This window comes from Ipomoea nil, unplaced genomic scaffold (genome assembly GCF_001879475.1).
Source record: "Ipomoea nil cultivar Tokyo-kokei standard unplaced genomic scaffold, Asagao_1.1 scaffold2779, whole genome shotgun sequence".
In the NCBI taxonomy this organism is placed as follows: domain Eukaryota; kingdom Viridiplantae; phylum Streptophyta; class Magnoliopsida; order Solanales; family Convolvulaceae; genus Ipomoea; species Ipomoea nil.
In genome coordinates this window covers 3008108-3035911 of record NW_017619207.1, presented here as the reverse complement: position 1 = coordinate 3035911, position 27804 = coordinate 3008108, and the positions used below count along the sequence as shown (strand labels likewise).

At 38.6% G+C, this 27804-nt stretch overlaps 2 protein-coding genes and 1 long non-coding RNA gene across 3 annotated transcripts; 1 reads left to right on the top strand and 2 right to left on the bottom strand.

Moving 5' to 3' along the window:
• Positions 1-2814: 2814 nt before the first annotated feature.
• On the bottom strand, positions 2815-3246 carry LOC109157318. Its single transcript, XM_019305218.1, has one exon. It carries the CDS (start codon positions 3244-3246, stop codon positions 2815-2817), a length of 432 nt encoding a protein of 143 aa, XP_019160763.1.
• A 273-nt stretch (positions 3247-3519) lies between these two features.
• Positions 3520-5029, bottom strand: LOC109157317 (protein FAR1-RELATED SEQUENCE 5-like). The gene is made up of 2 exons (XM_019305217.1): positions 4758-5029; positions 3520-4228 (listed from the first exon to the last, which is right to left on the bottom strand). Exons 1-2 carry the CDS (start codon positions 5027-5029, stop codon positions 3520-3522), a joined length of 981 nt encoding a protein of 326 aa, XP_019160762.1.
• Positions 5030-7146: 2117 nt separating this feature from the next.
• Positions 7147-25541, top strand: LOC109157382. Its single transcript, XR_002050227.1, has 3 exons — positions 7147-7161; positions 12765-12780; positions 25285-25541. It is a non-coding gene; the product is annotated as an uncharacterized LOC109157382 (long non-coding RNA).
• The last annotated feature ends 2263 nt before the right edge of the window (positions 25542-27804 follow it).

The window sequence follows — 27804 nt, the reverse complement described above, 5'->3', positions numbered from 1 at the left end:
GTGGGGATGTTGGCAGCGCCGGCACTGGTAGGGTTTCTTTGTTTTTTTTTTTATTTTTTTTTTATTTTTATAAACTTTTAATGGGTTGGGGCTTAATCTGAGCGGAAATTAGGCCCTAATTTCGGTTCCCCTGTTTTCCCGAGTGTGGTGATTGGCGCAGGGGGGGTGTTAGTTGGGCGGTAATCGGACAGTAATGAAGTATGGGTTTCTTTCTTAGTCTGTTATGGCATGTACTGATTTGTGGAAGGAACCATGTTACCTTATCCTTGTGTTTGTAGAATTTTTATATTGTGAACTCGTATTACAGTGCTATTAAATGTAGTAATTGAGGGGTTGTGTGTGGTATTGTGTTGATGCAGGTTCACCAGTCACCGCCGGCCGAGCACCCTCAGAACCAGCCCCATGCTTACCACCATTTGAACCACCCTATTCGGCAAAAACAAAAAATAATAATAACAAGACAACAATGAGCTTAAAAAGTCAAAACAAAAGCAAAAAAACAGTTCAAAACCCACATAATGTAACCACTAAGCGGAATGCACACAAGAAACTGGCCAAACAACCTTATAAAACTAATAAAATCAAAATTGGCATAATACCCACCACATCAGAATCAAGAATGCCAATATTTGACGGGACCAAGTCCCGCAACATAGCCTCAATATCACCCCAACCACAATCCGCTATATCCTGCGTAATACCCAGACTGAAGGACGACATATCATCGGATAACGCGTCACGCTCATCCGGTTCCACGAGTTCTATGGCTTTGCCCGACTTGGACAAACCGGATGAGGGAGTGATTTGCAATTGGTTGTTGTGTGCTGCAGATGCGAACATGTTAGTTTCTGAATCTATTTTTTGCTATGCAGATTCTGTTTCGTATGGTTAGTTCATGTGTTTTTTGTTTATCTTTGTGTGTTGTAGGGATGATATATTGTTCGATGTTAGTGGTAGGGCTGCTCGATGGGGGGATTTGTTGTCACTTGCACCCGGGTCGTTGGTTGAGGTTGCCGTGGTAGATGCGTGGGCATGTCTTTTGAATTGTCGAGAGCGGTATAGGGCCCCTTCTGCCCCTTCCCGTTTTTTTGCATCCACTCTTTCTACGGTTTGTTTCTAGTCCGTACCCTTATGGTAAGGTGTTTTTTTTGTGTGGTTATGTGTTTTGATTTTGCATATTTTATTGTTCTTGAAGCTTCGTACGGTTGTGGATACCTCTCTTGATCTGGATAAGCGGATTGCTATGTTTAAGGAGAGTCTCTACGGGGAGTTTGAGATGACGCCTTACCAGCATATTAATGAAGTTGACATGGTATGTTTGGCTTTCTGCTTTTTTCAGTGTACTGTTCCTTGCCTCTATTGTTAGTTCTGTTGTGCACCCGGTGGCTGCCTTCTGTGCACTCAGCCCAGGTTTGGTTTTACTTTTTGGTGTGGGATGCTTTGCTTGTAGTCATTGTATGTCTTCACCCATTCATGGTTGTTGGTTGCAGTTTATGTTTCCCATCCTGCGCCAGGGACACTACTTTCTTCTTTGCGTCGATTTCCGTAATATCCGCTTTGAGATTATTGACAATTCGACGCTTCAGTCCAACAAGCAGTTGAAGTATGGTGATTGTCCGGATGACTTGGTAGGGTTTTTGTCAAACTTTTTGTACTCGTCTGATTGTGTGACCAGGCTTTTACTTGCTTAACTTTTTGTTATGTGTCTTTTTGTTTGGTATTCATTCGACACTTGGAATTTTGCTGTAGTTGCACATGCTTATGGAGTTCTTTAAATCCATCGACCCGACAAGGTCTACGATGTGTGAGCTTTTGGATGCGAAGCGTATGCAGATGAGCTGGCGGGATGGCAAGAACAAGATTGACTGTGGCGTGTATGTTATGCGTCATATGGAGAGTTATTTAGGTCAGGGAGTTACCAGATGGAAATGCGGGCTTACCAAAGGTAACACTGCCCAGCTCAAGAAGCTGAGGTTGCGATACATGAAGGAACTTACTACCTCCGAATTCAATTTACATAAGTGTCGAAATATCTCCAGGGCGTATCATTCCGTGAAGTCTGTATCAGGGGCTCTATAGTGGAGTTTTAGTTCGTAGTTTTTTTGGTTTTGGATTTTGGCCTCCTTGTTGCAGTTTTTAGGCCTAGTGGTGTTATTATTTTCGATGGTGATCTTATTTGCGAATCTTAATTATGGTTTGTATATGCCTGTACTGGTACATGCATTGTGCTCATGGATATTATTATTATGATTATTTTTAATGGTAGATTTAGTTCGTTATTAGCGTGTATGACAACTACTGACATCGGGGTGTGCACGGTGACGGTAGGTAGTGTGCATAGCTTGATCGGAATATTAACATCGGGGGGGGGGGGGGGGGGGGGTGCACAGTGACGGGTTGCGTTTGCACAGGATCGGCATACTAGTTGGCGGGTTGCGTTTAAGGCCAATTTATTGGAAAACTCTGTGTGCACAACGATGGTATACGGTGTGCGTAGCTGCGAGTCTTAGTTATTTTGACTAAACTGGGTGTGTGTGCAATGGTGGTAGACGGTGTGCATAGCTGCGAGTCTTGCCTACTTGACTAAACTGGGTGTGCACATTGTTATTAGATGGTGTGCGTTAGTAAAACAAATAAAGTAGTTGTCTATTGCCATACATGGTTATTAATAAAATATGTATCCAATGGGTGGTAGATAATGTGCGTAGGTGAAAAAACTAATTACAAATAATGGGTGTAAATCTAAACTTTGACAAGTATTTAATTGAAATTCCAAATGAGCTAGTATTCATAGTGATGTAAAATACAAACGGGCTACTCGTCTGGTAGGGCTTTTCTTTCTGGACAGTTCCTGCTGTCGTGCCCCGGCCGGTCACAGGTAGCGCATGTCCTCACCTTTTTCTTCCCTTTTTCAGTTGCTTTCTCTTTGTTGCTTTTTAATCTTTTCCCACTACCTTTGTTTTTTGCAACGCTTGGTGGTTTGATTTGGATCTCGGCAGGTGCAGTGGCGCTTAGTATTGATTCGATCACTGATTGTGGGGTGGTGCTTTCTCTGGTTTGTTGTCTGGCGCTTTGTAACCTCCCTTTAAGTTCTTGCATTGTTGATAACATTATATCCATTTCGGTTGGGCATCCATTAGCCAATCCCATGCAGTTGTAGAACTCATTCCAAAGTTGGTTGGCAATTGTTCGTAATTCATTCCCACCCTGTGTATTACTGCATGCTTTCCACACAACATTATACATTGGCTGCGCACACGCACTTTTAGTCCATCGGGGAACAATATAGCATCCTGGTATTTCTTCCACGCCTTCGTTCTTGAACACGGACAACACATGCCGACATAATAGTCCTACTCTGTTGAATTTGTTACAATTGCATTCTGTTTTTTTAGTAGATTCTTCGTGCGTTACCTCAAATATGTTTCTCCCCGTTTCATGAACAGTGTACTTGTAACCCCCATCATCCTTTGTCTTGCATGTGATTTTGCATGTGAAGCTTCCTTCCCATATTTCTTCCTAGAAGTCGTAGAATATGTTTTTGGTGTACATTGCAGCAGCTTGGCGTTCTATGGCCAATGGGGTTTTGGTTTCAGGGAATGAACTTTCGCCCTCGGCGTCCAGTTGTTTTTTGTGGTACCTCTGTTCTCCGATGGCGCGGTTGTATTGCATTATGAACTCTACCAAGCTGTTGTGGTGATTGGTGAATTTGCCAAAATAACTGTTCTCTGATTCTGACCGTGATGTTGTTTTGAGTAGTCCCCCCATGAATATATCTTGGAAATATGCAGGTATCCATGATGCACGGGCTTTGTACATTTGATCAAACCACCGGTGTTGAACAAGGTTGTACTCCTGCATTACCTTTGCCCATTTCAATTCGAATGCAGTTACACTTAAAGTTTCGTCCCATACTGCATTGTTCAGTGCCTTTCTAAACTCCATGTTTTGTGCTAGTGCATTCCCTACCTTGTCCCCCACTTTTTCCATGATGTGCCACATACAGAATCGGTGCCTTGTTTCCGGCATAATGTTAGGTATTGCGACCTTTAATGCAGGGTCTTGATCTGTAATAACACATCTTGGTGTATAGCCCATCGCGGTTTTGAAGTTTTTTAATAGCCACTCGTATGACTCCACGTCCTCTCTTGCAATGAGGCCTGCCCCAAATGTAATGCTCCGTTTATGGTTGTCGACTCCTGTAAACGGTACAAATACGAGCTTGTATCTGCATGTTTTATGTTGTAAAGTAATTAGTGCACACGCATATAATCGTAATAACAGCTTTACAGACAGCGATACGTAAAACAGTTACAAAATTGATGATTCCTACCACAGTTAGCGAATGTTTTTTGGAACCATGGTAGTACTGCCATGCACACAGGGATTCATACGAGTGCACACTGCACCCTTTGCCCAGTTTAACATTTAATTACAAGCACCCATACGGTTAGTGGTATTAAAAGTACCTCATGCTTATTACCCATGCATACTGTATGTAGCCGACTATCATGCTCTAGTCCAGTGGATATTCATTATAATTGTAAGTCAGTCGCGTGCAATTTAGGGGTATAGATCCCCATGCACACTTACATGCATAGTCGTGCACTCAACCTAATTGGCTCCATAACCACAGGTTCGGCCACTCCCACCCCCATTGTTAAAGAAAAATAAATGGCATGATCATACAGTTTTAAACGGCTATGTACACAAACATTTTTCTTAAATTAAATTATTTTAATTGTTGTGATGTGTACCTGTTTGTGCTGTAAGTTGCGTCGAATGACACCACATCACCAAAACATGCATAATTCTTCCGGGATATCGTGTCTGCCCAAAAAAGCCTGCATAGCTCCCTATCTTCGTTGAGATCAAAATCGAAGTAGAAGTCTGGTTCCATCTCTTTATTTTTGTACATATCTTCTACTACCATTTGTGCATCTGCTCCGGCAATATATGCCAACAAGTCCCTTCTAAAATTGCAGAAATCGGTGGATGTTGCTCCTATATCTGAAAAACTTCCAACCATTTCCTTGTATAGCCTCCATGATTTTGTGGAACCAATGTTTGCCCTTGCACAGTTTGCTACGAATATTTTGTGTCCAATATCTAGCTTCCTATTTATTTTAAGAAATGGCCTCCCTATGTCAGAGCATAGGCAGTGTGTGTGCCATAGCTCAAGTGCATGGATTATGTAGCTACCGGTTTTGTGTCTTATGAACCCGATTCGGGCGTTACAACCAACACGAGTTGATAGCCGGCGCCTTTTCTTCGGTGAGGTGGTGGTTCCTTTGTTGCTACTACTCATTTTTTTGGGCTTGTATCCTTCCCGTGAGCATAAAATATATTTTATATGGACTGCCCCTGCCCTGTTCCATCGCTTCGTCCCGTGTCGGATATCGAATCCGGTGATGGCTGCGTATGCCCCGTAGAAGTCTACTTCGTTTTCTAGTGATGCAAATTCTTGCCCAATGTATGGGGTGTTTTCGCTTTTGCAATTCGGTAACCATTGCTTCGTTCCATCGGGTAATACTACCATGTTGCACTCCGTTGCTTCGTCTCCATTGTGTTGTGCTCCTATAAGTCAGAAATGGGATTTTTGGTCAAATAATAGAACACTTGTATGCCGATGTCAACACTGTTAACGCAATGTACAATGTAAGTAAAAAATATGTGTAAGCACGTGTGTCCAAACTATGACGTCCTGTGTGCATTAAAACCTAGTTCTGGGTGCATCGCGTAACCCAGATACGGGCGTGCAGACCTCACCACATCATGCTGCCCCGTATTGTTTTTCCCCAAAATTTAGTTCACAAAATGATATGCCTACCATAGGATTGCGTGATCATGTGGATTATCATTTATTATGACACCCATTAATTAGCACTCCATTCAACAGAGTTCGCTCAAAAAATTGAATCTTGATCATGGCCCTATTCAAACGATATACGGTGTACGTACCTGGGTTCAGAGCCTCCATGGATTCCGGTATGGCGTCGAATTGAATGGGGTCAATTCTGTCGTCCACGGTCGGTTGTAATTTTGGCCGTTCGTAATTGATTTTAGTTTCGTCCGGTATGGCGTCGTAATTTTGTCCGTTCGTACACAAGGTTTCGGTGGCCGTGATGGGATGTCTTCAAATCCTACGCACTTTGAACTTCCTTGTTCGTAGCATAGCATACCAGTGAATTCTATTCCTTTTCTGATTAATATGCTTCCGTGTAAGAGGGTGGTGCATTCCCTATATTACCCTTATGTTCAGTAATTGTTAATCCGTGTGGTAGTAATCAGCATTCATCTAGTCCATTGATCTAATCACATCTTGTGGCTAGAGTATGTCCGCACGTTTGTATTTTAAGGGGGTTTGTATTGGAATGCAAGCCTATATATATATATATATATATATATATATATATATGGAAGGGATCAGGTGCATTTGTGGCTTCCCGTGCGGTTGTGCGGTAGATTAATGTGCGTGAGTTATATACTTAATGTGCGTGAGTCACGTGCTTAATGTGCCTGAGATTTGTACTTAATGTGCGTGAGTGTTTAATGTTAATGTGCATGAGTTTTGTACTTAATGTGCCTGAGTATTGTTCTTAATGTGCGTGAAGTTTGTTCTTAATGTGCGTGATTTGAGTTCAGAATTACGAGCTCAGAAGGAAGCAGAACAGAAAGAGAAGGTGGGTGAAGCTTTTCTGATTGTGTGTGAATGGATGGATATATGTAAACGCACATATGGCTGTTCTGATTTTATGTTAAAAACAAGACAAAATCCATTCCTCCACCACTTCGAAACAAAAAACAAGAAGAAAATACAGCAGTGGATGCGCATCATTTTTACAGCAGTGGATGAAGAACACACTCATGCACATTAAGCACACAATTCACTCATCTTAGGCACAAGACTCACAGACCTTAAGTACAAAACTCGCGCACATTAACATTACACACCCACGCACATTAAGTACAAATCTCAGGCACATTAAGCACAATACTCATGCACATTGAGTACAAACCTCACGCATAGTAATCAACCGCACAACCGCACGGGAACCTTACACTATATATATATATATATATATATATATATATATATATATATATATATATATATATATATATATATATATAAAAGTTTAGGATAATATGTTTAGAATAGTAGGGATATACCTATATCTGTATAAATGTTTGTTCACTCGGGGGTTTTTATCTTAATAGTCAAAAGCATCCGACAAGGCATTGGAAGCTTGTGGTCCACCATGCAACATGGACCAAAGTCTAGAAGGATAGTTTTAAATAGTTTGGGGGTCAAAATAGATTTTTCCAAAAATAATTTCTAGTTGACCACTTGCTTTAGGTTTCTCCGATTTCTCCCAGTTTCACTCAGATTGAATGTTGGGTCAAAACTTGGTACGTAATGTACCCAAAAATTTAGGATTTTAGAAATAGAATAAGTCCCGGTGTTGAATTTATTTAAAACGTAGCTCAAAATAATTAATTCAAACACCGTTTTCATCATAAAAGAGTGGAAAAACAGCTATTTTGGAGTTCTAAAACAGAGTTTTAGAAGATTTATATTTGGGGTGGTCCCATTGTCCCACTCACACTCTACCCCCCTTAAACGATGCTTCGTCCCCGAAGCATAACCGTAACGCAACAAGAGACAAGGGAGACTCGACCAATAAGGAATTTAAGAGACTCACACGAAAGTTCAACACCACAAGGATAAGATATCACATTCTCCATTCCCTAGAAATAAAGTTACGTCCCCGTAACTTTCATGCAACTTATGCAAGTCTTTAGCCAATCTATAAACAAATCAATTAGGAAAATAATCCAACCTTTATGTTCAAGTATAGATTGTTAGTTACATGTTAAACACATAAGGAATCATCAAGGAAGACACACAAGCACACAATGGATCAATAAAACGAGAAGTCAAGAAATCAACACGTCGTACCAGTGGGCGGTAGGTGGGAGGTTGACCTCCTGCCAGGGTCCTGCTGGACATGACTGTGAAGAAGGGATCACTTCGGGAAAGTTCCCAAGGATGCACACATTCAAGTCCAAACAATTCCAAACTCATATGAACAACAAAAGGGACTTCAATTCATGGAAAACCTCAAGGAATAACATTATTATGATATCAACAAGGAACACGGGAGACTTAAACGAAAGTTCAAGACATCGTAAGGATCACATGTCACATCCCCCCCCCCCCCTCCTAAGAAATAAAGCTACATTCCCACAACTTTCATGCAAACTCATGCAAGAACTTATTATCAGGCTATAAGTAAGTTAACTATCAAAATAATTGAACAATCACAATTAAGAAAGGTGAGAAATTATAGGCCGAATAAAATCACCAATCGCATGTTCCAGATTAAATAACAAATATTCAAATGACGCACATTGATCAAATAATCAAGCAATAATATGCAAGTCCCTAACAAATCGGTTAGGAAAATAATGTGACTTTCATGTTTAAGCAAATAACCAAGTACAACATTTATTAAGAAACAGAATCACCGGCATGTCACGATGAATTCTCAATAATCAAAGAATAATATGCAACAAGGCATGTAAAAGTATGCAAGGATATCAGATCATTAGAGCAAGCATCGGAAACAAAGAACAAGCATAGGAAACAAAGAACAAGCATAGGGAACTTAACAGAAAGCGGTAAATAAACTCACAATCTCACCGCGCGTCCTATCGAGCTTAACATCCTAAAGTCTTATCTTAAAGGCATTGTCCTCAAGGTCGAACTTAGGCTCTGATACCAACTGTAACACCCCTAATTTTTAAAACATTTAAAGCATATGAAATAAAGGCAAATCTATCATTATTCATCTATACAAAGCGGAACTAACAACATGAGTATCGGGGTGCTATGCCACATCTAGGTTTGAGAACCTAGATGCACAGGGTAAACTAACTAAACAATCATAACTAATATCCATAATACAATTCAAGGCTCACAGGCCATCTAAGTAATACTAAACTATCTAATCTAAGTCCTCATGTCCATTTTGCGCACTCTGAAGCTACTGATCTGTACCTGAAAAACATACGGTGTAACAACCGTCAGCGAATAATGCTGGTAACCATATATAAGAAACCATGTTGGTCCCGATAGGGTGGTGAAAGTCTAGAGGGTGGGGGGTGAATAGACTTTCAAGCTTTTTCAAAATAAATAAATAAATAACTCTTTGGTAACTTCAACTCTAAGTAACAAGTAAATAGAGTAAGTTTGAACTGCACAGCGGAATAATAGTATGTAAAGAGTTATGCCCAACCAATAATTTAAATGTGCATGTAAGATGGGTACAGATGATATGTAAAGTGACAGAGATATCTTGAATAAATAAAGGAGATGGTTCACTCAATATTTAACAATAATATTCAAGATTGTAAATAAATGCCGTGTCACGTCGACCGTGTAACGAACGTTACATGCAACACGTCAAACTTGCTTAGAATAATTCAATATTTAAGCTCGAGAAGTTTGAGTCACATGCATACGTAAAAACACACTAAACCCGAATGATTAAGATTGACTGTGAATAGTAAACGGGTTAGTCGGATAAGATAGATAGATAGAGCAAATTACGTAAATGCGGTATGTAAATGAGAGAGACAATTTATAGTGGTTCGGAAGTGGCGTAATCTTCCTAGTCCACTTTACTCCATTCACTTCTAGGAGTAATTCACTATTTTCCACACACAGTTACAATAGTGAATAAGCGCTACTCAAGCACTTCTTCCGGATGTCTTGCACATAGCTACACCTAACTTCGAGTGTCTCGCACACAGCTACACTCAACTCCGATTATTTCGCACACAGCTATACTCAACTCCGAGTATTTCGCACACAGCTATACTCAACGCCAACTAAGTGTCTTGCACACATCTATACTTAGCAACTACGAGTGTTTTGCACACAGCTACACTCACTAGAGTATTTTGCACACAACTATACTCCTTTTACAATTACAAATACAAAGATAATTGTATCTCTCTCCAACTAGTTTTGAGACAATTCAGACAAAGTCTCTAAGAATATTTGAGCACTTGCACTTCTTATCTCGTGTGAATTCACTTGATCGTATTTTTTGTATTCACCTTTGTCTCTTTTTGTCTTCAAGTCTTCATGGCTTTTTATTGGCAATCAAATATATCCATTGGAGTGGGATAATGTGATATTTGAAATTTGAATCTTCATAGCCTGATATTGTTGACAATAGTAGATATTCAATTTTGATTTGATTGTCAACTTGCCTGACAAAAAAAATATTTTATCTCAACTTGATTTTCAAGTTGTTTCTTAAAATATTATTTTTGTTGTCAATTTGAATTTCCAACGAATCTTTGAAATAAATTCTTCTGATAAAATTTATTTCTAGGATAAGTTTTTATATTCATGTCTTCATAAATATTTTTCCGTTCTGATCAAATATCTTCAGGCAATTTTGGATTGTTGTGGCATGTGGGCTGATCCAAAATAAATTCCTTCGAATTTATTCATTTTCTGAACATCTTGCTTCTTTGCCACATTGTGCTCCTTTGACTTTGACACTTCTTGCTTGTTTGACTTGAACATTGTGCTTCTGATTTGGTCACATTGTGCTCCTTTGGATACATCGTGCTTGTTCACATTGTGCTCCTTGGAACATTGTGCTCCTTTTCAGACATTGTGCTCCTTTGGAACATTGTGCTTGTCCGCATCGTGCTCCTTTGAGAACATTGTGTTCCTTTTCAGACATTGTCCTCCTTTGGAACATTGTGCTTGTCCGCATCGTGCTCCTTTAAGAACATTGTGCTTGTCTGAATTCTTGACTTGGAAAAAATAAATCTTTGGGGGGAATCCATCTTGGGTATAATCGTTTTGAGTAAGGACTTCTACCATTTCGCCGTTAGGCTCATCCGATCATTTCTTGCAACGCCTTTCCTTTATGCTTCTTTCTCGGATGAATACTTGTAGGACCAAAATTAATTTCCCAAATTAATTTTGTTCTTCATGTGGTAGATTTCCTTTGACTCGATATTCTGATTTATGATGCTTATACTAGAGACCTAAAAACTAAGGGGATCTATAGTATATTTGGCTCATCAAAACTTACAAAAATACTCCTATAAATTTTCTCCCTTTTTGATGACGCCAAAACCTATACTCAGTCATTTGGCTTGTCTTTTAAAAACAATTATTTTTCAAAAGATTTTATTAATTTTTGACATAGCCATGATGAGTTTAACATTTGATTTTGACTCTAGGAAAGGTATTTTTAGCAACTATGTTCCTATTCGCATTTTTGGACTTAATGATAACGAAATTTTGTAATTTTCCAATTTATGCGATTTGTTACAATCTAAGCTAAAAATTATTACCTTTCAAGACAAATAACAATAGATAAAAAAGGAAAACTTAATAGCATCATAAACAGATAATTCAAATCATTTCAAAGTGTTCCATGATCATGAGTTCAAGTTCGTGGACCATACAAAAAAAAATTGTGACAATCATACAAATCACTTGATGATCCTGTTTCTCCTTTCTTCTAGCACATGATTAATATGATTTTGAACTTCAATGAAATTGTCACTAATGGCATAATTGTTGCATACCTGCCCAATCACATAATAGTTGAATGCTTCAATGATGTTGTCCCCGGGCAGTATTCTTTCTTCATACCATATGATGCACTCTTCCAGACTTCTATCACCTTGAAGCTCGGCATCATTAACTTTGATATAGTCTTTAAGAACTATGACCATCAAAGCTCTAGCATAGCTTTTGATCCTCCTGAAGTTCTCATTCGAAACCCACAAGTTTTGGTCACTTTGACCACTTTTCTTCATTCCCTTTGGTAGGTCATTCAAGGTTGCCAATCTTGGCGTTTCAACTCTACCATCTCTAGGTGTGGATTCCAAATAGAGAGCTGCTTTGTTGTACCAATTGATTTGCTCAATATTTCCACCTGCACAAACAATATCACGAAATGATCGGTTAGTGGTATTTGCACTGCTTGATCCTCCTGGACTGCCAGCATCACCACCGAACCAGTATTCCATTCCTCCTCTTCTTGCTATATTGCTTCTGCCAACAGATCTGCCTCCTCCTCCTCTACTGCTGCTTGTACCAACATTTCTGGTAGTCATGGCAGTTATAATCATTTCCAGCATGCCTTCCAAATGACTGAATCTCTCTTCCCCCTTTTTGGCGTAATCAATGAGTGTCAAAACTGACTCACAAAGAGATGAAACAAATTCGGATATGTTCTCATATGATCCTCGTAGACAACCTACTTTGGTGTTGATGGAGATGAGATTTGTGTGGACATCACCAATCTGCTTCTCATGTTGATGAACCACATTAAGAATTCCTTGACTTTGATTCACGGCAATTGCTTCATTGGCTTTTCCGGCATTTTTGAGGATTTGAGATAGTTGGATGTAGAACTCATTGAGTTTCCCTTTGACATTTGTATTCAATCCACCAACTTGTCTCTCAAGTGCTTGATGTGTGTCAATCAAGTGTTGTTGACTCCTCCGGTTTTCATCAAATGCGGTTTCGAATTTTCCTCCTTGAGTATTGACAACATTATCCACATGAGTGTAGATACCTTGAATCATACTCTCCATTCAGTCAACTAGGCTTAGTAAAACATTTTCCAGATTTTTTAGTCTTTCATTTGAGGTTGTGCCATCAAGGTTTTGCTTTTCTTGGGTTGCGGGAATACACCTTGCTCCTTCTTGAGCAGTATTATCTCCAAGCATGTGAGATTGTGCTTGATTTTCTAGTAAATTCCCTTCTCTTTCTGGCATGTGTAACACGTGTGTGTCACCTTGCATACTTTCTGCATGAATTGATTGAATTTCCTCCATATGGTGGCTGACTTGCATGGCATGATGTTCTTGGCTAATTTCTGTTTGATTCAACACACTAACATCATATAGACCACTGTCCATCAAATGTACACCAAGTGTGACATTTTCTTCTTCTTCGTTTCTTGTAACCTCAATAGGTTGAACCAACTCATCAATGTCAACTAAGAAATCATCTTCAGTTGGCATGTTTCCTTGGACTGTGTTATCATGAAAAGTCTCGGCCAACTTGTCTTTCAGTTTGCTCACAAATATTCCATTTACGGTAGAAATCAATGTTACATGGCCAACATCTAAACTGCCAATCCAATTCAAAGAAAATGCTTCTTCTTCTTTCATACTTGGTCCTCTTGTCATCAACTCTCGATAAGAGCCAAGTCTCCAATTTCTCCAATTTAGAACTCTTTGATATTCATTAACCAATGTTAAATCAAGTCCATCAACTTGATATATCTCCTCATTTATCAATGTCTCCAATTCGGCGATTCGGGATAAAGGGTTCAAGATACTTTGGCTTGTGTTGGGATTAAAGTTTGATGTGGGATTGTGACTCATGGTGGGACTTTGGCTTGAATTTGGATTTTGGCTTGAATTTGGTTCGTGACTAGAGATTGGATTTTCAAGGGGTTGGATTGAGGGTTGAGGGTTTAAGCCAAGGAGTTCTGCTACTGGCCTTTTCCTAGCAGGAATACCTCTCGGTTTTCTCTTTCTTTTGGAATTTAACTCGGTTGACACTTCATGATCTTTAAATAAAATCCGGTTGTTTCCAAATGGCTTTCTAGACCTCATTGGCAATCCTTTCGTTTTGATAATTTCACCAATAACTCAATAAGTAAGCCGAACCCTAGAATGTGGTTGAACTTGCCATTCCTAATCTTTGCACTTTTCACAAAATGTGCAATCCGACTCAAAATAAGCTTAATCCAGTCACCCCTAACATCATTCATCAAGATATGCAAATATCCAATTCTCACAGGTGATATATCCTCCATACTATTCAGTTTGCATAATACACATTTGTAGATGATTTTGACTAGCATTTCATACTCTAGCTTCAAATCAGATTTGTGAGCGGAAAGGTTGGGTTCGAGAGATGCATTCTCATTTCGAATTCCTGCCCAAACTTCCGTGTGATCATATGTGTATATATCTAGGTCCAACAGTGGTTGTTCTGGACTAGATATAGGAAGTCCAAAAGTTGAATGCAACTCTTGATCATCAATGGTGATGAGAGTTCCATTTACGGTGGACTCAATGGTCCATCCGACAACTTTGGCATTCACATAAAAATCTGCTACATCTATATCATAAAATCCTGAGTATGGATAAGAACATAACCTCATAAGATTTCTACTTTGAAGTGCATGGATGATTCTTTGTGCTAGTTCGGAGTTCTTGGCCTCCTTGAGAAATCCGTGGGGGTCAAAACTTCCTCCGGCCTTGATTCCAACTACTAGCTTGGCAAGATTGAGTTGTGTAGAGTGTTCTTCATTCGGTTGAGAGCTTGAATCTCCAATGGCAACCATAATGTGTTTGGTATTTTTGGATTGAGATTGAGAGAGATGAAGCTTGAGAGGTTTCTGCTATGGAAGGTGTAAGGTTTTTGGAGAATTTGAGTGGAAAGGTGGCTTTTCGACCGGTTGGGTGAAAAAGGAGGTGCATTTACAAAAATATCCTCACATTTGAATTTTGACTTTTAATAGTTGAGGGGTATTTTTGATATTCCAAGAGTCTCCAACCTTTGACCTAACTGATAGTTAGTTTAGATTATATATTCTCCATCCAATTTGTCTGCTGATGTGGCGCCAAAAATTTAGATACTCGGACTGATTTTACCTGAAATAAAATTCATAGAGCACTAAATCTGTTCCGAAAATAATATGTGTATGTACATATATACACGTTTTATGTAGTTGGAAGAAAGAAAAAGAAATTGATTCTTTTTAGATCATTTATTATGAGCAACTACCATAAAAGATGTTCTCATTTAAGATAAACTCATCATCATACCATCTTGTCAACTCTTAAATGGTAAGATTTTGTAAATCTAAATGAATTTTTATTTGTGCATATATAAATAAATAGATACACGGTTAGAGAGACATACATGCAATATATGCTTTTTCAATATTTAATTGAGATAGGTAGACTAAAATGTTAAGATGTGACATTTTTGCGTGAGAGACACATAGGAACGAAACTAATTAAATCAGATAAAGTAACGAAGTTTTTAGATGAAAAACTGAGCTTTTAATTTAAATAGAGTTTAGAAACTTAGCTCAATTCAATCATGCCCATCTCGTGTCTTAATTTTGAAAATCTTGATTCACACAGAGGTTTTGTAAGAATATCAGCTATTTGATCTTCGGTCGGGATGTATTCTATTTTTAATTCCTTCTTTTCGACATGATCCCGGATAAAATGATGTCTCACATCAATGTGTTTTGTTCTTGAATGTAACACGGGATTGTGTGTTATGGCTATGGAACTTGTATTGTCACACAATATGTTGACATTTTCACAATTCACGCCATAATCTTTCAGTTGTTGTTTCATCCAAAGAATTTGCGCACAACAACTCCCGGCGGCTATATATTCAGCTTCGGTTGTACTTGTAGCTATGGAGTTTTGCTTTTTGCTAAACCATGATACCAATCTTCCCCCTAAGAACTAGCATGTCCCTGAGGTACTTTTTCGATCGATTTTACATCCTGCAAAATCTGCATCTGAGAAACCAGTTAGTGTAAAATTACCTTCTTTGTGATACCATAATCCCACATTGACTGTTCCTTTTAGGTATCGGATGATTTTCTTGGTAGCTAGAAAATGGCTTTCTTTTGGCTTTAACTAGAACCTGGCACATACTCCCACTGAATAAGATATATCCGGTCGGCTTGCAGTGAGGTATAGTAATGATCCAATCATTCCTCGATATTTTGTTTCATCAACGTCCTTGCCTTCATCATCTTTATCTAATCTTAAAGATGTGCTCATCGGGATCTTGATTGAGGATTTTCCATCTTGACCGAATTTCTTTATAAGATCTTTTGTGTATTTGGCCTGATTGGTGAATATTCCTTCGTTGAGTTGTTTTACTTGTAAGCCAAGAAAGTAATTCAACTCTCCCATCATGCTCATCTCGAACTTATTCTGCATTAGCTTGGAAAATTTCTCACATAAAGTTTTGTTAGTACTACCGAAGATAATATCATCAACATAAATTTGTACCAATAAAATGTGATCATTTTCTTGAATTCTAAACAAGGTTTTATCAACAAGGCCTTTTGTGAAACCACAGTTAATTAGAAATGTTGATAGGGTGTCGTACCAAGCTCTCGATGCTTGTTTTAACCCATATAACGCCTTCTTTAATCTGTAGACCTTATTAATATCACCTTTTACCTCGAAACCGGGTGTTTGTTCAACGTAGACTTCTTCTTCAAGTAAGCCATTTAGAAATGCACTTTTCACGTCCATTTGATAGACAGTGAAATTCTTGTATGCGGCATAAGCTAGAAATATTCTGATGGCTTCTAGTCTTGCAACAGGTGCAAATGTTTCATCGAAGTCTATGCCTTCTTCTTGTGAATATCCTTTTGCAACTAATCGTGCTTTGTTTCGAACGACGATTCCATCGTCATTTGCCTTATTCCGAAAGACCCACTTTGTTCCAATTACATTGTAATCTTCAGGTCTTGGAACTAATTCCCATACGTCACTTCTTTTAAATTGATCAAGTTCCTCTTGCATTGCATTAATCCAATCTGGATCACTTAGAGCTTCTTCAATGCTTGTGGGCTCCACCTGAAAAAGAAAACAAGAAAATAAAGTATCTATATATGAGGACCTTGTTCTTACTCCTTCTCGTGGATCTCCAATCACTAGCTCTAGAGGGTGATTTTTGAGCCATCTCAAGTCAGGTTGTAAGTTGCATGGGTTTTCCATGTTTCCTTGCTCAGTAGGTAAGTTGGATGTAGACACATTTTGCTCATCAGATAGTTCTCCAACTTGTGTTTCAACTTGAGAATTTTGATTTTCCACGTGGGGATCTTTATTAGCTTCCACGTGTCCTTCATTATTGCAATCAATGTCCAATTGCCCCATACCTTGTACAACTTGATCTTTAAAAGATATGTCAGTATCATTAAATGATTTTTCAACTTGACAACTTTCCTGATCATTTTTGTTGCTCTGGGTTTCCTTCTTATGAGCTTCATCAAATGTAACATGAATTGATTCTTCTACCACCATTGATTTCTTGTTCAATACTCTGAATGCTTTGCTGGTAGATGAATATCCCAAAAATATTCCTTCATCTGCACGCTCATCAAAAATCTTTAGATATGTTTTACCATTATTAAGAATAAAACATTTGATGCCAAAAGTATGAAAATAGTTGAGTTTAGGTTTTCTCCCTTTCCATAATTCGTACGGAGTCTTATTGTAAGACTTGTGTATCAAGCTTCGATTTTGCGTATAGCAAGCGGTGTTGATTGCTTCAGACCAATATCTTTTAGGTAGCTCGGCTGATGTAATCATCACTCGTGCGGTTTCTTTTAGCGTTCTATTTCTTCTTTCGGCTACACCATTTTGTTGAGGTGTACGTGCGGCAGATAATTGATGTAGAATTCCTTGAGAATTGCAGTAGCCTTCAATTACTTGATTCACGAACTCAGTTCTACGATCAGTTCGGATTTTTGCAATTTTCAAGTCTTTCTCATTTTGTAGTAGCTTAAGTAATTTTGGCAACTTTTGCTCCACTTGATTTTTCTTCTTGAGAAATATCATCCATGTATACCTGGAAAAATCATCAACAACAACTAGTGTATATTTCTACCACTTAGACTTATTGGATCTACTGGACCGAATAGATCCATGTGTAGTAGACTTAGCGGTCTTGTTGTAGATTCTTGAGCTTTGGATTTGAAAGATGACTTGACTTGCTTTCCTCTTTGGCAAGCATCACATATTTGATCTTTCTTGTAAACAATGTCGGGTAGACCTTCAACGAGTTTGTTTCTTGCTAGCTTGTTGATGGTCATGAAGTTTAGATGATTCAACTTCTTATGTCATTCCCAACTTGTCACGTGTGAGTTGTTTGCTAGTAGGCACACTGATTCTTTTGTTGAGTTCCAGTCCACCACATACATATTTTTCTTCCTTATTCCTTCGAGCACAACTTCTCCCGAGGAATTATTCTTCACTTGGCATTTATCTTTGAAGAACTCTACTAGATATCTTTTGTCACAAAATTGACTTGTACTCAACAAGTTGAATTTTAGACCTTCAACAAAGGATACATCTTTGATTTTTAAACCATTGCGAAATATTGTACCAATTCCTTTGGTTATGCCGTATCGTTCATTTCCACCGAATACGACTTTTGGTCCTTCGATATTTTTAAGATTCACAAGACTAGATTTATTTCCAGTCATGTGTCTAGAGCATCCACTATCGAAGTACCAAACTTCCTGCAAATAAATTATACATTTTTAGGTACCCAACTTGATTTGGGTCCTTGGGTGTTAGTCATTTTTGGTACCCAAATCCACTTTGTACTCACTGATCTAAGTCTAGGTGATTGGTAACCATTGAACACATTATAATTATATTTAATTTTTGAAAACATTTTTTGTGCCGGTTTTTGAAAATATACTCGATATTTTGGCACGTGGGAGGTAGATTGTTTGAGCCTATGATAGGCATTAAATCTGGACTTAGTCCATGGTTTAATATCATCAAACCAATCTTGTTTAGAGGGATAAAATCTCCCTGCCTCAATTCTTGGATTCCTTCCCATTCTCCTATGAGGGCTTTGTGCACTAGACTTATTGGTGTATTTCCATTTAGGAACAAACTTTTGTCCTTTTTACGTACTGTTTAGGCGAAATATTGTTTCTTTGAAGCTTCGGCCTAACAACATTAGTTTTGACACTAGTTTGGTAACCAATTCCTTGTCTCACTGTGCTTTCTTGACCTTTTACAAATTTTACTATTTGGACTTTATTATTTAAAGTAGTAGTAAAATTGGTCAAGTTCTTAGAGGCTTGAGAACACGATGGATCATAACCAAGTCCGGTTTTATCACTTGAGGGTTTTTGCATATTTACCATTTTGTCCATTATTTTGGATGAATGTGTAAATGTTGCTATAACCTCTCTAAGGTTGTGTTCTCTCACTTCCCTTGATTTACACTCTTCTTGAAGAAAAATAATTTTATCTTTCAAGTCTTTCACTTCAAGTAGAGCATTTTGCAATTTTTCATTTAATTCATCTTTTTCACGAATTAAAAAATCATTGCGCTCTTTGAGTTGAGAGTGAGTGTCCATTACGGTTTGACATTCTTCCATTAAGTTAAAGAAGGACTCTCTAGAGAATGAAGAATTTACAGAGTCATAAGAATTAGATGTTACCTCATTTTCTTCATTTCCATTTGCCATAAGACACATGTCCGCATAGGGTGTGTTGTTGGAGATCCTCATGCAAAACATTCCATTGTCATCCATCGAGGTGTCACTTTCATCACTTGAAGATTCTTCTGACTCACTTATCTCAAGTGGGTCACTAATAAGTGTTTTTCTCCTCTCCTTTGTGGACCTTTTATCTTTGGTCTTGAATTCTTCCTGTTGAGAGTTAGAAATATTTGTATATTGACTTTTACTTACCTTGGGGTGTGGACAACTAGCTGCAAAGTGTCCAGGCTTTCTATAGTTGTAGCACAAATTTGAGTCTTCCTCAACTATTTCTTTCTTTGAATTCTTTGTTGCATTCCACGATTTCCCTTGTGGATTTTTCTTGTAGTTGCTTTTCTTCATGAATTTCCTAAATTTCTTGACAAGGAGAGCAAATTGATCATTATGCAATAATTCAACATTTTGTACTGACCTTGAAGTCGATGGTTGCTCAAATTCATAAGCTTTTAGATCACTAAAGAGCTTATCGGTCGATAGGGTTTTTAGATCCCTATGGTCTCTCATGGCCGTGACCTTTATGTCCCATGTAGATGGTAGACCACGTAGAATTTTGAGTGAGATTTCTTTTTGATTAATATCTTTTCCAAGATCATTAATCTCCTCTAAGATTTTGGCAAATCTTGTTTCCATGTCGGTAATATTCTCTCCGTTTAGCATTTTGAAATCCTCAAATTTCTTTAATGCTATGGTGAGCTTATTATTCTTTTCTTGCTCGTCTCTTTCACCAATTTGAATGAGTGTTTCCCAAACTTCCTTCGCGGGTTGACATTTTCGGACTTTTGGAAATATCGTGTCATCGATAGATTTAAACAAAATATCCTTGGCAATATTGTCCAAGTTATTTCTTGTTCTATCTTCACGAGACCATTCCGCTTTCGATTTTGGAATATATTGTGGAGTTTCACTTGTTTGTACGGATGAAGTGTTGACTTGTAAAATCTCAATAGGACCACTCGTAACCACTTCCCACATTTCATCATGTAATGCGGATAGATGTACCTGCATACGAATTTTCCAATCATCAAATTTTTCTAAGGAAAACAATAAGTTTTGGGCAAGAGCCATATCTCTTTTCATCATCTTGATTTTTCGAGATCTGTCTAGCAATCAAAATTGACTCGAATAGATAACCGCTCTGATACCAATTGTTGGTCCCGATAGGGTGGTGAAAGTCTAGAGGGGGGGGTGAATAGACTTTCAAGCTTTTTCAAAATAAATAAATAAATAACTCTTTGGTAACTTCAACTCTAAGTAACAAGTAAATAGAGTAAGTTTGAACTGCACAGCGGAATAATAGTATGTAAAGAGTTATGCGCAACCAATAATTTAAATGTGCATGTAAGATGGGTACAAATGATACGTAAAGTGACAGAGATATCTTGAATAAATAAAGGAGATGGTTCACTCAATATTTAACAATAATGTTCAAGATTGTAAATAAATGTCGTGTCACGTCGACCGTGTAACGAACGTTACATGCAACACGTCAAACTTGCTTAGAATAATTCACTATTTAAGCTCGAGAAGTTTGAGTCACATGCATACACAAAAACACACTAAACCCGAATGATTAAGATTGACTGTGAATAGTAAACGGGTTAGTCGGATAAGATAGATAGATAGAGCAAATTATATAAGTGCGGTACGTAAATGAGAGAGGCAATTTATAGTGGTTCGGAAGTGACGTAATCTTCCTAGTCCACTTTACTCCATTCACTTCTAGGAGCAATTCACTATTTTCCACACACAGTTACAATAGTGAATAAGCGCTACACAAACACTTCTTCCGGATGTCTTGCACACAGCTACACCCAACTTCGAGTGTCTCGCACACAGCTACACTCAACTCCGAGTATTTCGCACACAGCTATACTCAACTCCGAGTATTTTGCACACAGCTATACTCAACGCCAACTAAGTGTCTTGCACACAGCTACACTTAGCAACTACGAGTGTTTTGCACACAGCTATACTCCTTTTACAATTACAAATACAAAGGTAATTGTATTTCTCTCCAACTAGTTTTGAGACAATTCAGACAAAGTCTCTAAGAATATTTGAGCACTTGCACTTCTTATCTCGTGTGAATTCACTTGTTCGTATTTTTTGTATTCACCTCTGTCTCTTTTTGTCTTCAAGTCTTCATGGCTTTTTATAGGCAATCAAATATATCCGTTGGAGTGGGATAATTTGATATTTGAAATTTGAATCTTCATAGCATGATATTGTTGACAATAGTAGATCTTCAATTTTGATTTGATTGTCAACTTGCCTGACAAAAAAAATATTTTATCTCAACTTGATTTTCAAGTTTTTTCTTAAAATATTATTTTTGTTGTCAATTTGAATTTCCAACAAATCTTTGAAATAAATTCTTCTGATAGAATTTATTTCTAGGATAAGTTTTTATATTCATGTCTTCATAAATATTTTTCCGTTCTGATCAAATATCTTCAGGCAATTTTGGATTCTTGTGGCATGTGGGCTAATCCAAAATAAATTCCTTCGAATTTATTCATTTTCTGAACATCTTGCTTCTTTGTCACATTGTGCTCCTTTGACTTTGCCACTTCTTGCTTGTTTGACTTGAACATTGTGCTTCTGATTTGGTCACATTGTGACCCTTTGGATACATCGTGCTTGTTCACATTGTGTTCCTTTAAAGACATTGTGCTCCTTTTCAGACATTGTGATTGTCCGCATCATGCTCCTTTAAGAACATTGTGCTCCTGCAGACATTGTGCTCCTTTGGAAAATTGTGCTTGTCCGCATTCATTTGGAACATTGTGCTCCCTTGGAAAAAATAAGTCCTTGAGGGAAATCAATCTCGGGTATGATCATTTTAAGTAAGAACTTCTACCATTTCGCCGTTAGGCTCATCCAATCATTTCTTGCAACGCCATTCCTTTATGCTTCTTTCTGGAATGAATACTTGTAGGACCAAAATTAATTTCCCAAATTAATTTTGTTCTTCATGTGGTAGATTTCCTTTGACTCGCTATTCTGATTTATGATGCTTATACTAGAGACCTAAAAACTAAGGAGATTTATAGTACATTTGGCTCATCAAAACTTACAAAAATATTCCTATCAAACCATTTTGAGACTGGAATATATATATAATCGTAGACAACTCTAGCTTTAAAACCAAGATCAAGACTCAAGACACAACAACAAGTTTAACATTACGAATCATCATAAAGATACTAGCATGCGTCCTAACTCGCAAGATAAGATAACCACAAAGCTCAGCAATAGCAAACAACAACAACAACAACAATAAGGCACAATGACAAGCAAAGGTAACAACAACAATAGCATCACAATCCAGCCTTATACCAAGTTCCAACCTTTACTCCTCTCCATCCTTATATCAGTTCCAACCTGTACCTCCAGGCCACCCTTATAACTCCACCCCCTTATCCCTCCAAAGCACTTCATGGCTCCCCTCCAACATATCTCCAACATGCCACCGATCTGATAGCACTGCAGTGCCATTCGCCTGATCTGTGCCTCTAGCACCACTACCAAGGGGTCAACGCGTATAGCTCTGACATGGCACCGCAGTGCTTATAACTTGATTTATGCCTTTAGTAAACTATCAAGATTGGTTTGTGCCTTCAACACGATAACCAAATGGTCTGTGCCTTTAGCACAATGACCGGGCACTCGTTGTGCCAAACTCCAACAATTCTTTTCCACCAATCACATCCCTTTCTCATCGAGTATAATCAATCAGTCAACATGCACAACAACGCAGTGGCCACCGCTCAATAACAACAGCAACCAATACACATCAACACATAGCAATGGATAATCAAAGGGAAGACACAACAATCACATCAACAAGTGACATCAACATAACACGCAACCCACAAGATACAACCTAAACTCTACTTCCCAAGATAACGAGACAACCACAAGGCACTCACGGGATCATACAAATCTCATCCTAGGTCAACGGGATACTAACTTAACCCCCATGCAATAATCACGACTCATAACTCCTAAAACGGTACCCAAAATATCAGACGAGACTCATAAACATCAAACGGGGCACAACGGGGCACGGGGAAACACAAAACGAGACCAAACAACGCACCACCCCGCCCGTACCAGCGGGTGGTCAACCACCCACCAGCCACCCGCCAGTGGGCGGCACCATGTACCAGCGGGTGCACAGCAGGTGGTCGTCCACCCGCCGGCCGCCCGCTGGTACCGTGGTGTGTACCTGACGAGTGGTCAGGTGGGGGTTCGTGCCCCCACCGACCCCCCGCTGGTACGATGGTAACATATCAAGATTCAAGAATCAATTCCTAAACATGCAAGAACAACAAGAATCACACGAACATCAAGATCCCATCAAATAAACCCTAACGACAAGCTCTAGACATGCTCAAATGCAAGATCACATATATAATTCATCAAAACATCAAGATCATCAAGATTATCAAATAAACATATCATAAACCCTAGACAAAGCTCTATCAAGACTCAATCATGGAATCACACATACGATTATCAAAGGAGCCAATAATCGGGATATAGCAAGGAAAATAGGTTTTGTAAGATATGGGTTACCTCTTAGCCTTAATTAATCCTCCCTTCGCTATTAAGGTTCTTCTCTCATATTTCCCTCCGATTGATCTCCCTAGGCTTGGTGGTGGGGAATCTATTCGCCCAGTCTCTTGGGAATAATTTCATGTAATATAACTATGGGTGGTAAGGGTTCTAATTGCTTTCTAATCCCCTATTTATAGAGTTAGGTGTAACACCCCTAAATTTCAAGATATTTAAAACTCATAAAATAAAGGTTAATCTCTTATTAATTCCTAAACAGAGCATAAACTAGACATAGTAGTCGGGGTGTTATGCTACATCTGAGCTGGAGAACTCAGACGCACAGGCTAAACTAACTATTAAAGCATAAACCATAACTAATACCCAAATACAAATCAAGGCACACAGGTCATCTCATCCAGGCTAGAACTATCTAAACTAAGTCCACGAATCCACTAGCGCGCTCTGAAGCTACTCATTGTCCCTGAAAAACATTCGGTATAACAACCGTCAGCGAATAATGTTGGTAACCCACTCCAACGCGTTAAGTACAATATAGGTAGATATAAGAAACTCATTTTGAAATAGGAATACATATATACTTGCAAGACTCTAGTTTAAATCCAAGATCGAGACTCAAGGCATATTAACAGACTCAGTATCATACAATAATCATAAGAATGAATATGCGTCCTAGACATGCAATGCAAGACATAACACGCAGATAATCATGCAAATAACTAGTAGAGGCAACTAAGACATTCAATACAATCAATTAGCAAGTAGTCGTCAACAAAGCACACAATTCATCCTCCAACCTTATACCAAGTTCCAACCGTATAACTCCCCTCCGTCCTTATATCAGTTCCAATCTATACCTCCCGGCCACCCTTATATCCCCCACCCCTTATGCCTCCGGGCAACTACATGCCCCCACCGACGAACCCACCTTTCAACCACCAACATATCAAGATGGTGTCGCAGTGCCACTCAATGATCCGCACCTCTAGTGCCAATATCAAGGGGTTAGCGCATATAGCTCTAACATAACACCGTAGCACTTATAACCTGACCCAATACTCAACGGCAAGCTAGTCGAAGGTGGGTGTGTGCCTTTAGCACAGTCACCGCTATGGTCTATACCTTTAGTACAATGACCGGGCACAAGCGGTGCCAACTGCCAACAGTTTATTTTCCACCAATCACAATCTCATCCATATCATTATCATCATCATCATCAGTTACACTGCCTATTGCGCAATGACCACGATACTCATCATCATCAATCAATCAACACATATAATCACATAACAAGCAAGAACAACAACAACGACACGTATCACACATAAAATCCTAGAACCAGGGTTATCAAGGCGTCGCCTAAGCGACGCCTAGGCGTCCGGTCGGTCAAGACCGTACGCCAAATGTGCTCGCCTCGCCTAAGTGTAGAATACAACCCAAAACTCCACAAAACATACATGGGCAGAACCTACACACTAAAGCGAGTTGACCGGTGTAATTTTTAGCCGGAGAAGTCGCCAGAATCTGCCTCACGCGCTGGCGCGTGGTGTCGGAGCAGCGGCACAGCGGCGGCGCATGGTGGCTCTGATGGCGGCGCGGTTCAAGCTCCGGCGTCATCCTCCTGTTCCGAGCAAAACCCACTCCCTCACTCTGATATGTTATCAATATATACTAGACTTCTCACCACCCTAGGAAAAACTATTCATCTTCTCAAGACAACTTGAAGTAAATAGGGTTGTGGAAAGGCTGCCCAAGACAAGATATTTTCAATATACAATAAATAATAGACTTTTCACTATTCTAGGAAAAACCATTCATCTACTTGAAGTAAATATGCCAGCAAAAAGGCTGCCAAAGAGAAGATATTTTCAATATATATATCTTTTTATTTATTTAATACTCATCGCCTAGTCGACAAAGTCGACTAGGCAGTCGGTGGCATCTCGCCTAGAAAGTCCGCCTTGATAACCTTGCCTAGAACGATGCCTAAAACACCAAACGAGACTCATACACGACAAACGGGGTACAACGGAACACAACGGGACATGGGGAGACATCAAACGGGGAAAATCACCACGAACCACGCCGGGATTCCAGCGGGTAGGTGACGGGTGGTCCTCCCGCCGGCGGCGGGTTATGTAACACCCCCATTTTCATAATCAAATTTTCCTTACAATTATACTTTCTTAATTGGAAAATTCACTAATTACATAGCGGAAGCATTAACTAACCAAAAGAAATGGGTGTTACCGCCACGCTCAGGTATCTCTCTTATACCCAAACGCTAAGGCTAATAATACAAGTTAAATTGAATAATCCAAATTCAACTTAATGCATAAACTGCAAATAACATTACAATCATTTACTCTCAAAATATCAAATCTCCAATGAGTCAATTTAATTCCTGCTCAACTTGAATTCATCTCAAATTCCTTTATTTATGTTCACCTGTAAAAATAATTTTGACACAAAAATAGAGAGTAGACAAAAATTAGCATAAGCTAAGTAAGTTCCACTTCACCCCGTAAAATAATGGCTTGGATTTTATATTTTCAAAAATAATATATACTTTTATACTCTTCCAAAATACATGTGGAGTTATACTTTTCTTTGTAGAGAGAATTAATAATATTTATAAGCATGGTTGCAATAGGCACTAGTCGGGCGGTAGAGTAGCGCCTAGACGACCTAAGCGGGGCCTAAGCGGCCTAGGCAGTCGCCTAGGCGGCTAACTGAAAAAATAGAAAACAGTGCACGTGTGTAGGTGCATATATGTCATATTATACATACATACATACATACATACATATATATATATATATATATATATATATATATATATATATATATATATATATATATATATATATATATATATATATATATATATATATATGTTATATAAATGAAAAAAATTAGCAAGGTCGAATCGGCCGGGTTAACTCGGCTAACTCGACAGAAATTGTCGAGTTAACTCGGCGTAATCGGCCGAGTTAGGCGCTAGGCGGCCGAATTAGGCGCCTAGGCGGCCGGTTTCCTAGGCGGGAGCCTAGGGGGGAAATCGCCACGGCCTAGGGGCGCCTAGCGCCTAGGCGCCGATTACTCGGTGCCTAGACGGAATTTTTGCAACCCTGTTTATAAGTGGAGAAGTAACAAACGCCATCGCATTTCACTTAGAATCTGGACTAAAACCTATGTGCACACCCCCAGGAGATTCTAAGCCACTGGGTAGTATATGATCCAAGTAGTTAGGTTTTCCTACCTACTACCACTCAAACAATTTGGAAACTAGATCATAACCTAAGTGATACACCCTCATGGGATTCCAAGCCCAATGAGTAGTAGTTGGTCCAAGTGAACAGTACACACATTTACTGAACACCACATAATATATTATTTTCTTAAAATTTCATTATTTTTCCACAAATAAATACTCTTCCCCAAAATATAGAATTTTCTCCAAAATATATAATTTCTCCAAAAATATAATTTTCTCCACATAATTTATCCAAAGTCATTTTTACACCACAAGGTAATACAAATTTCATCACGTGTGTATACACCAAAATTTTTCAAGCCAACTATTTACACACACAAGGCTCGACATGTCGAAGCCCATTCTCGATAGCTCGAGAATCACTACTTACAACATTATAATGCACTTGTGATCACATGAACATTATAACTCACATCATAGATATCATACTCATATTCACACAACGTAAAATATTTACAGGAAAAAGATAATTTTTGGTGAACATAAAATCTTACCTCAAAAGCTCAAAATTACTATCCACATTTAATATAGCATTCTAATCACCATAATAAGAAACCTGCGAATCAATCAAATTCTAATAATATT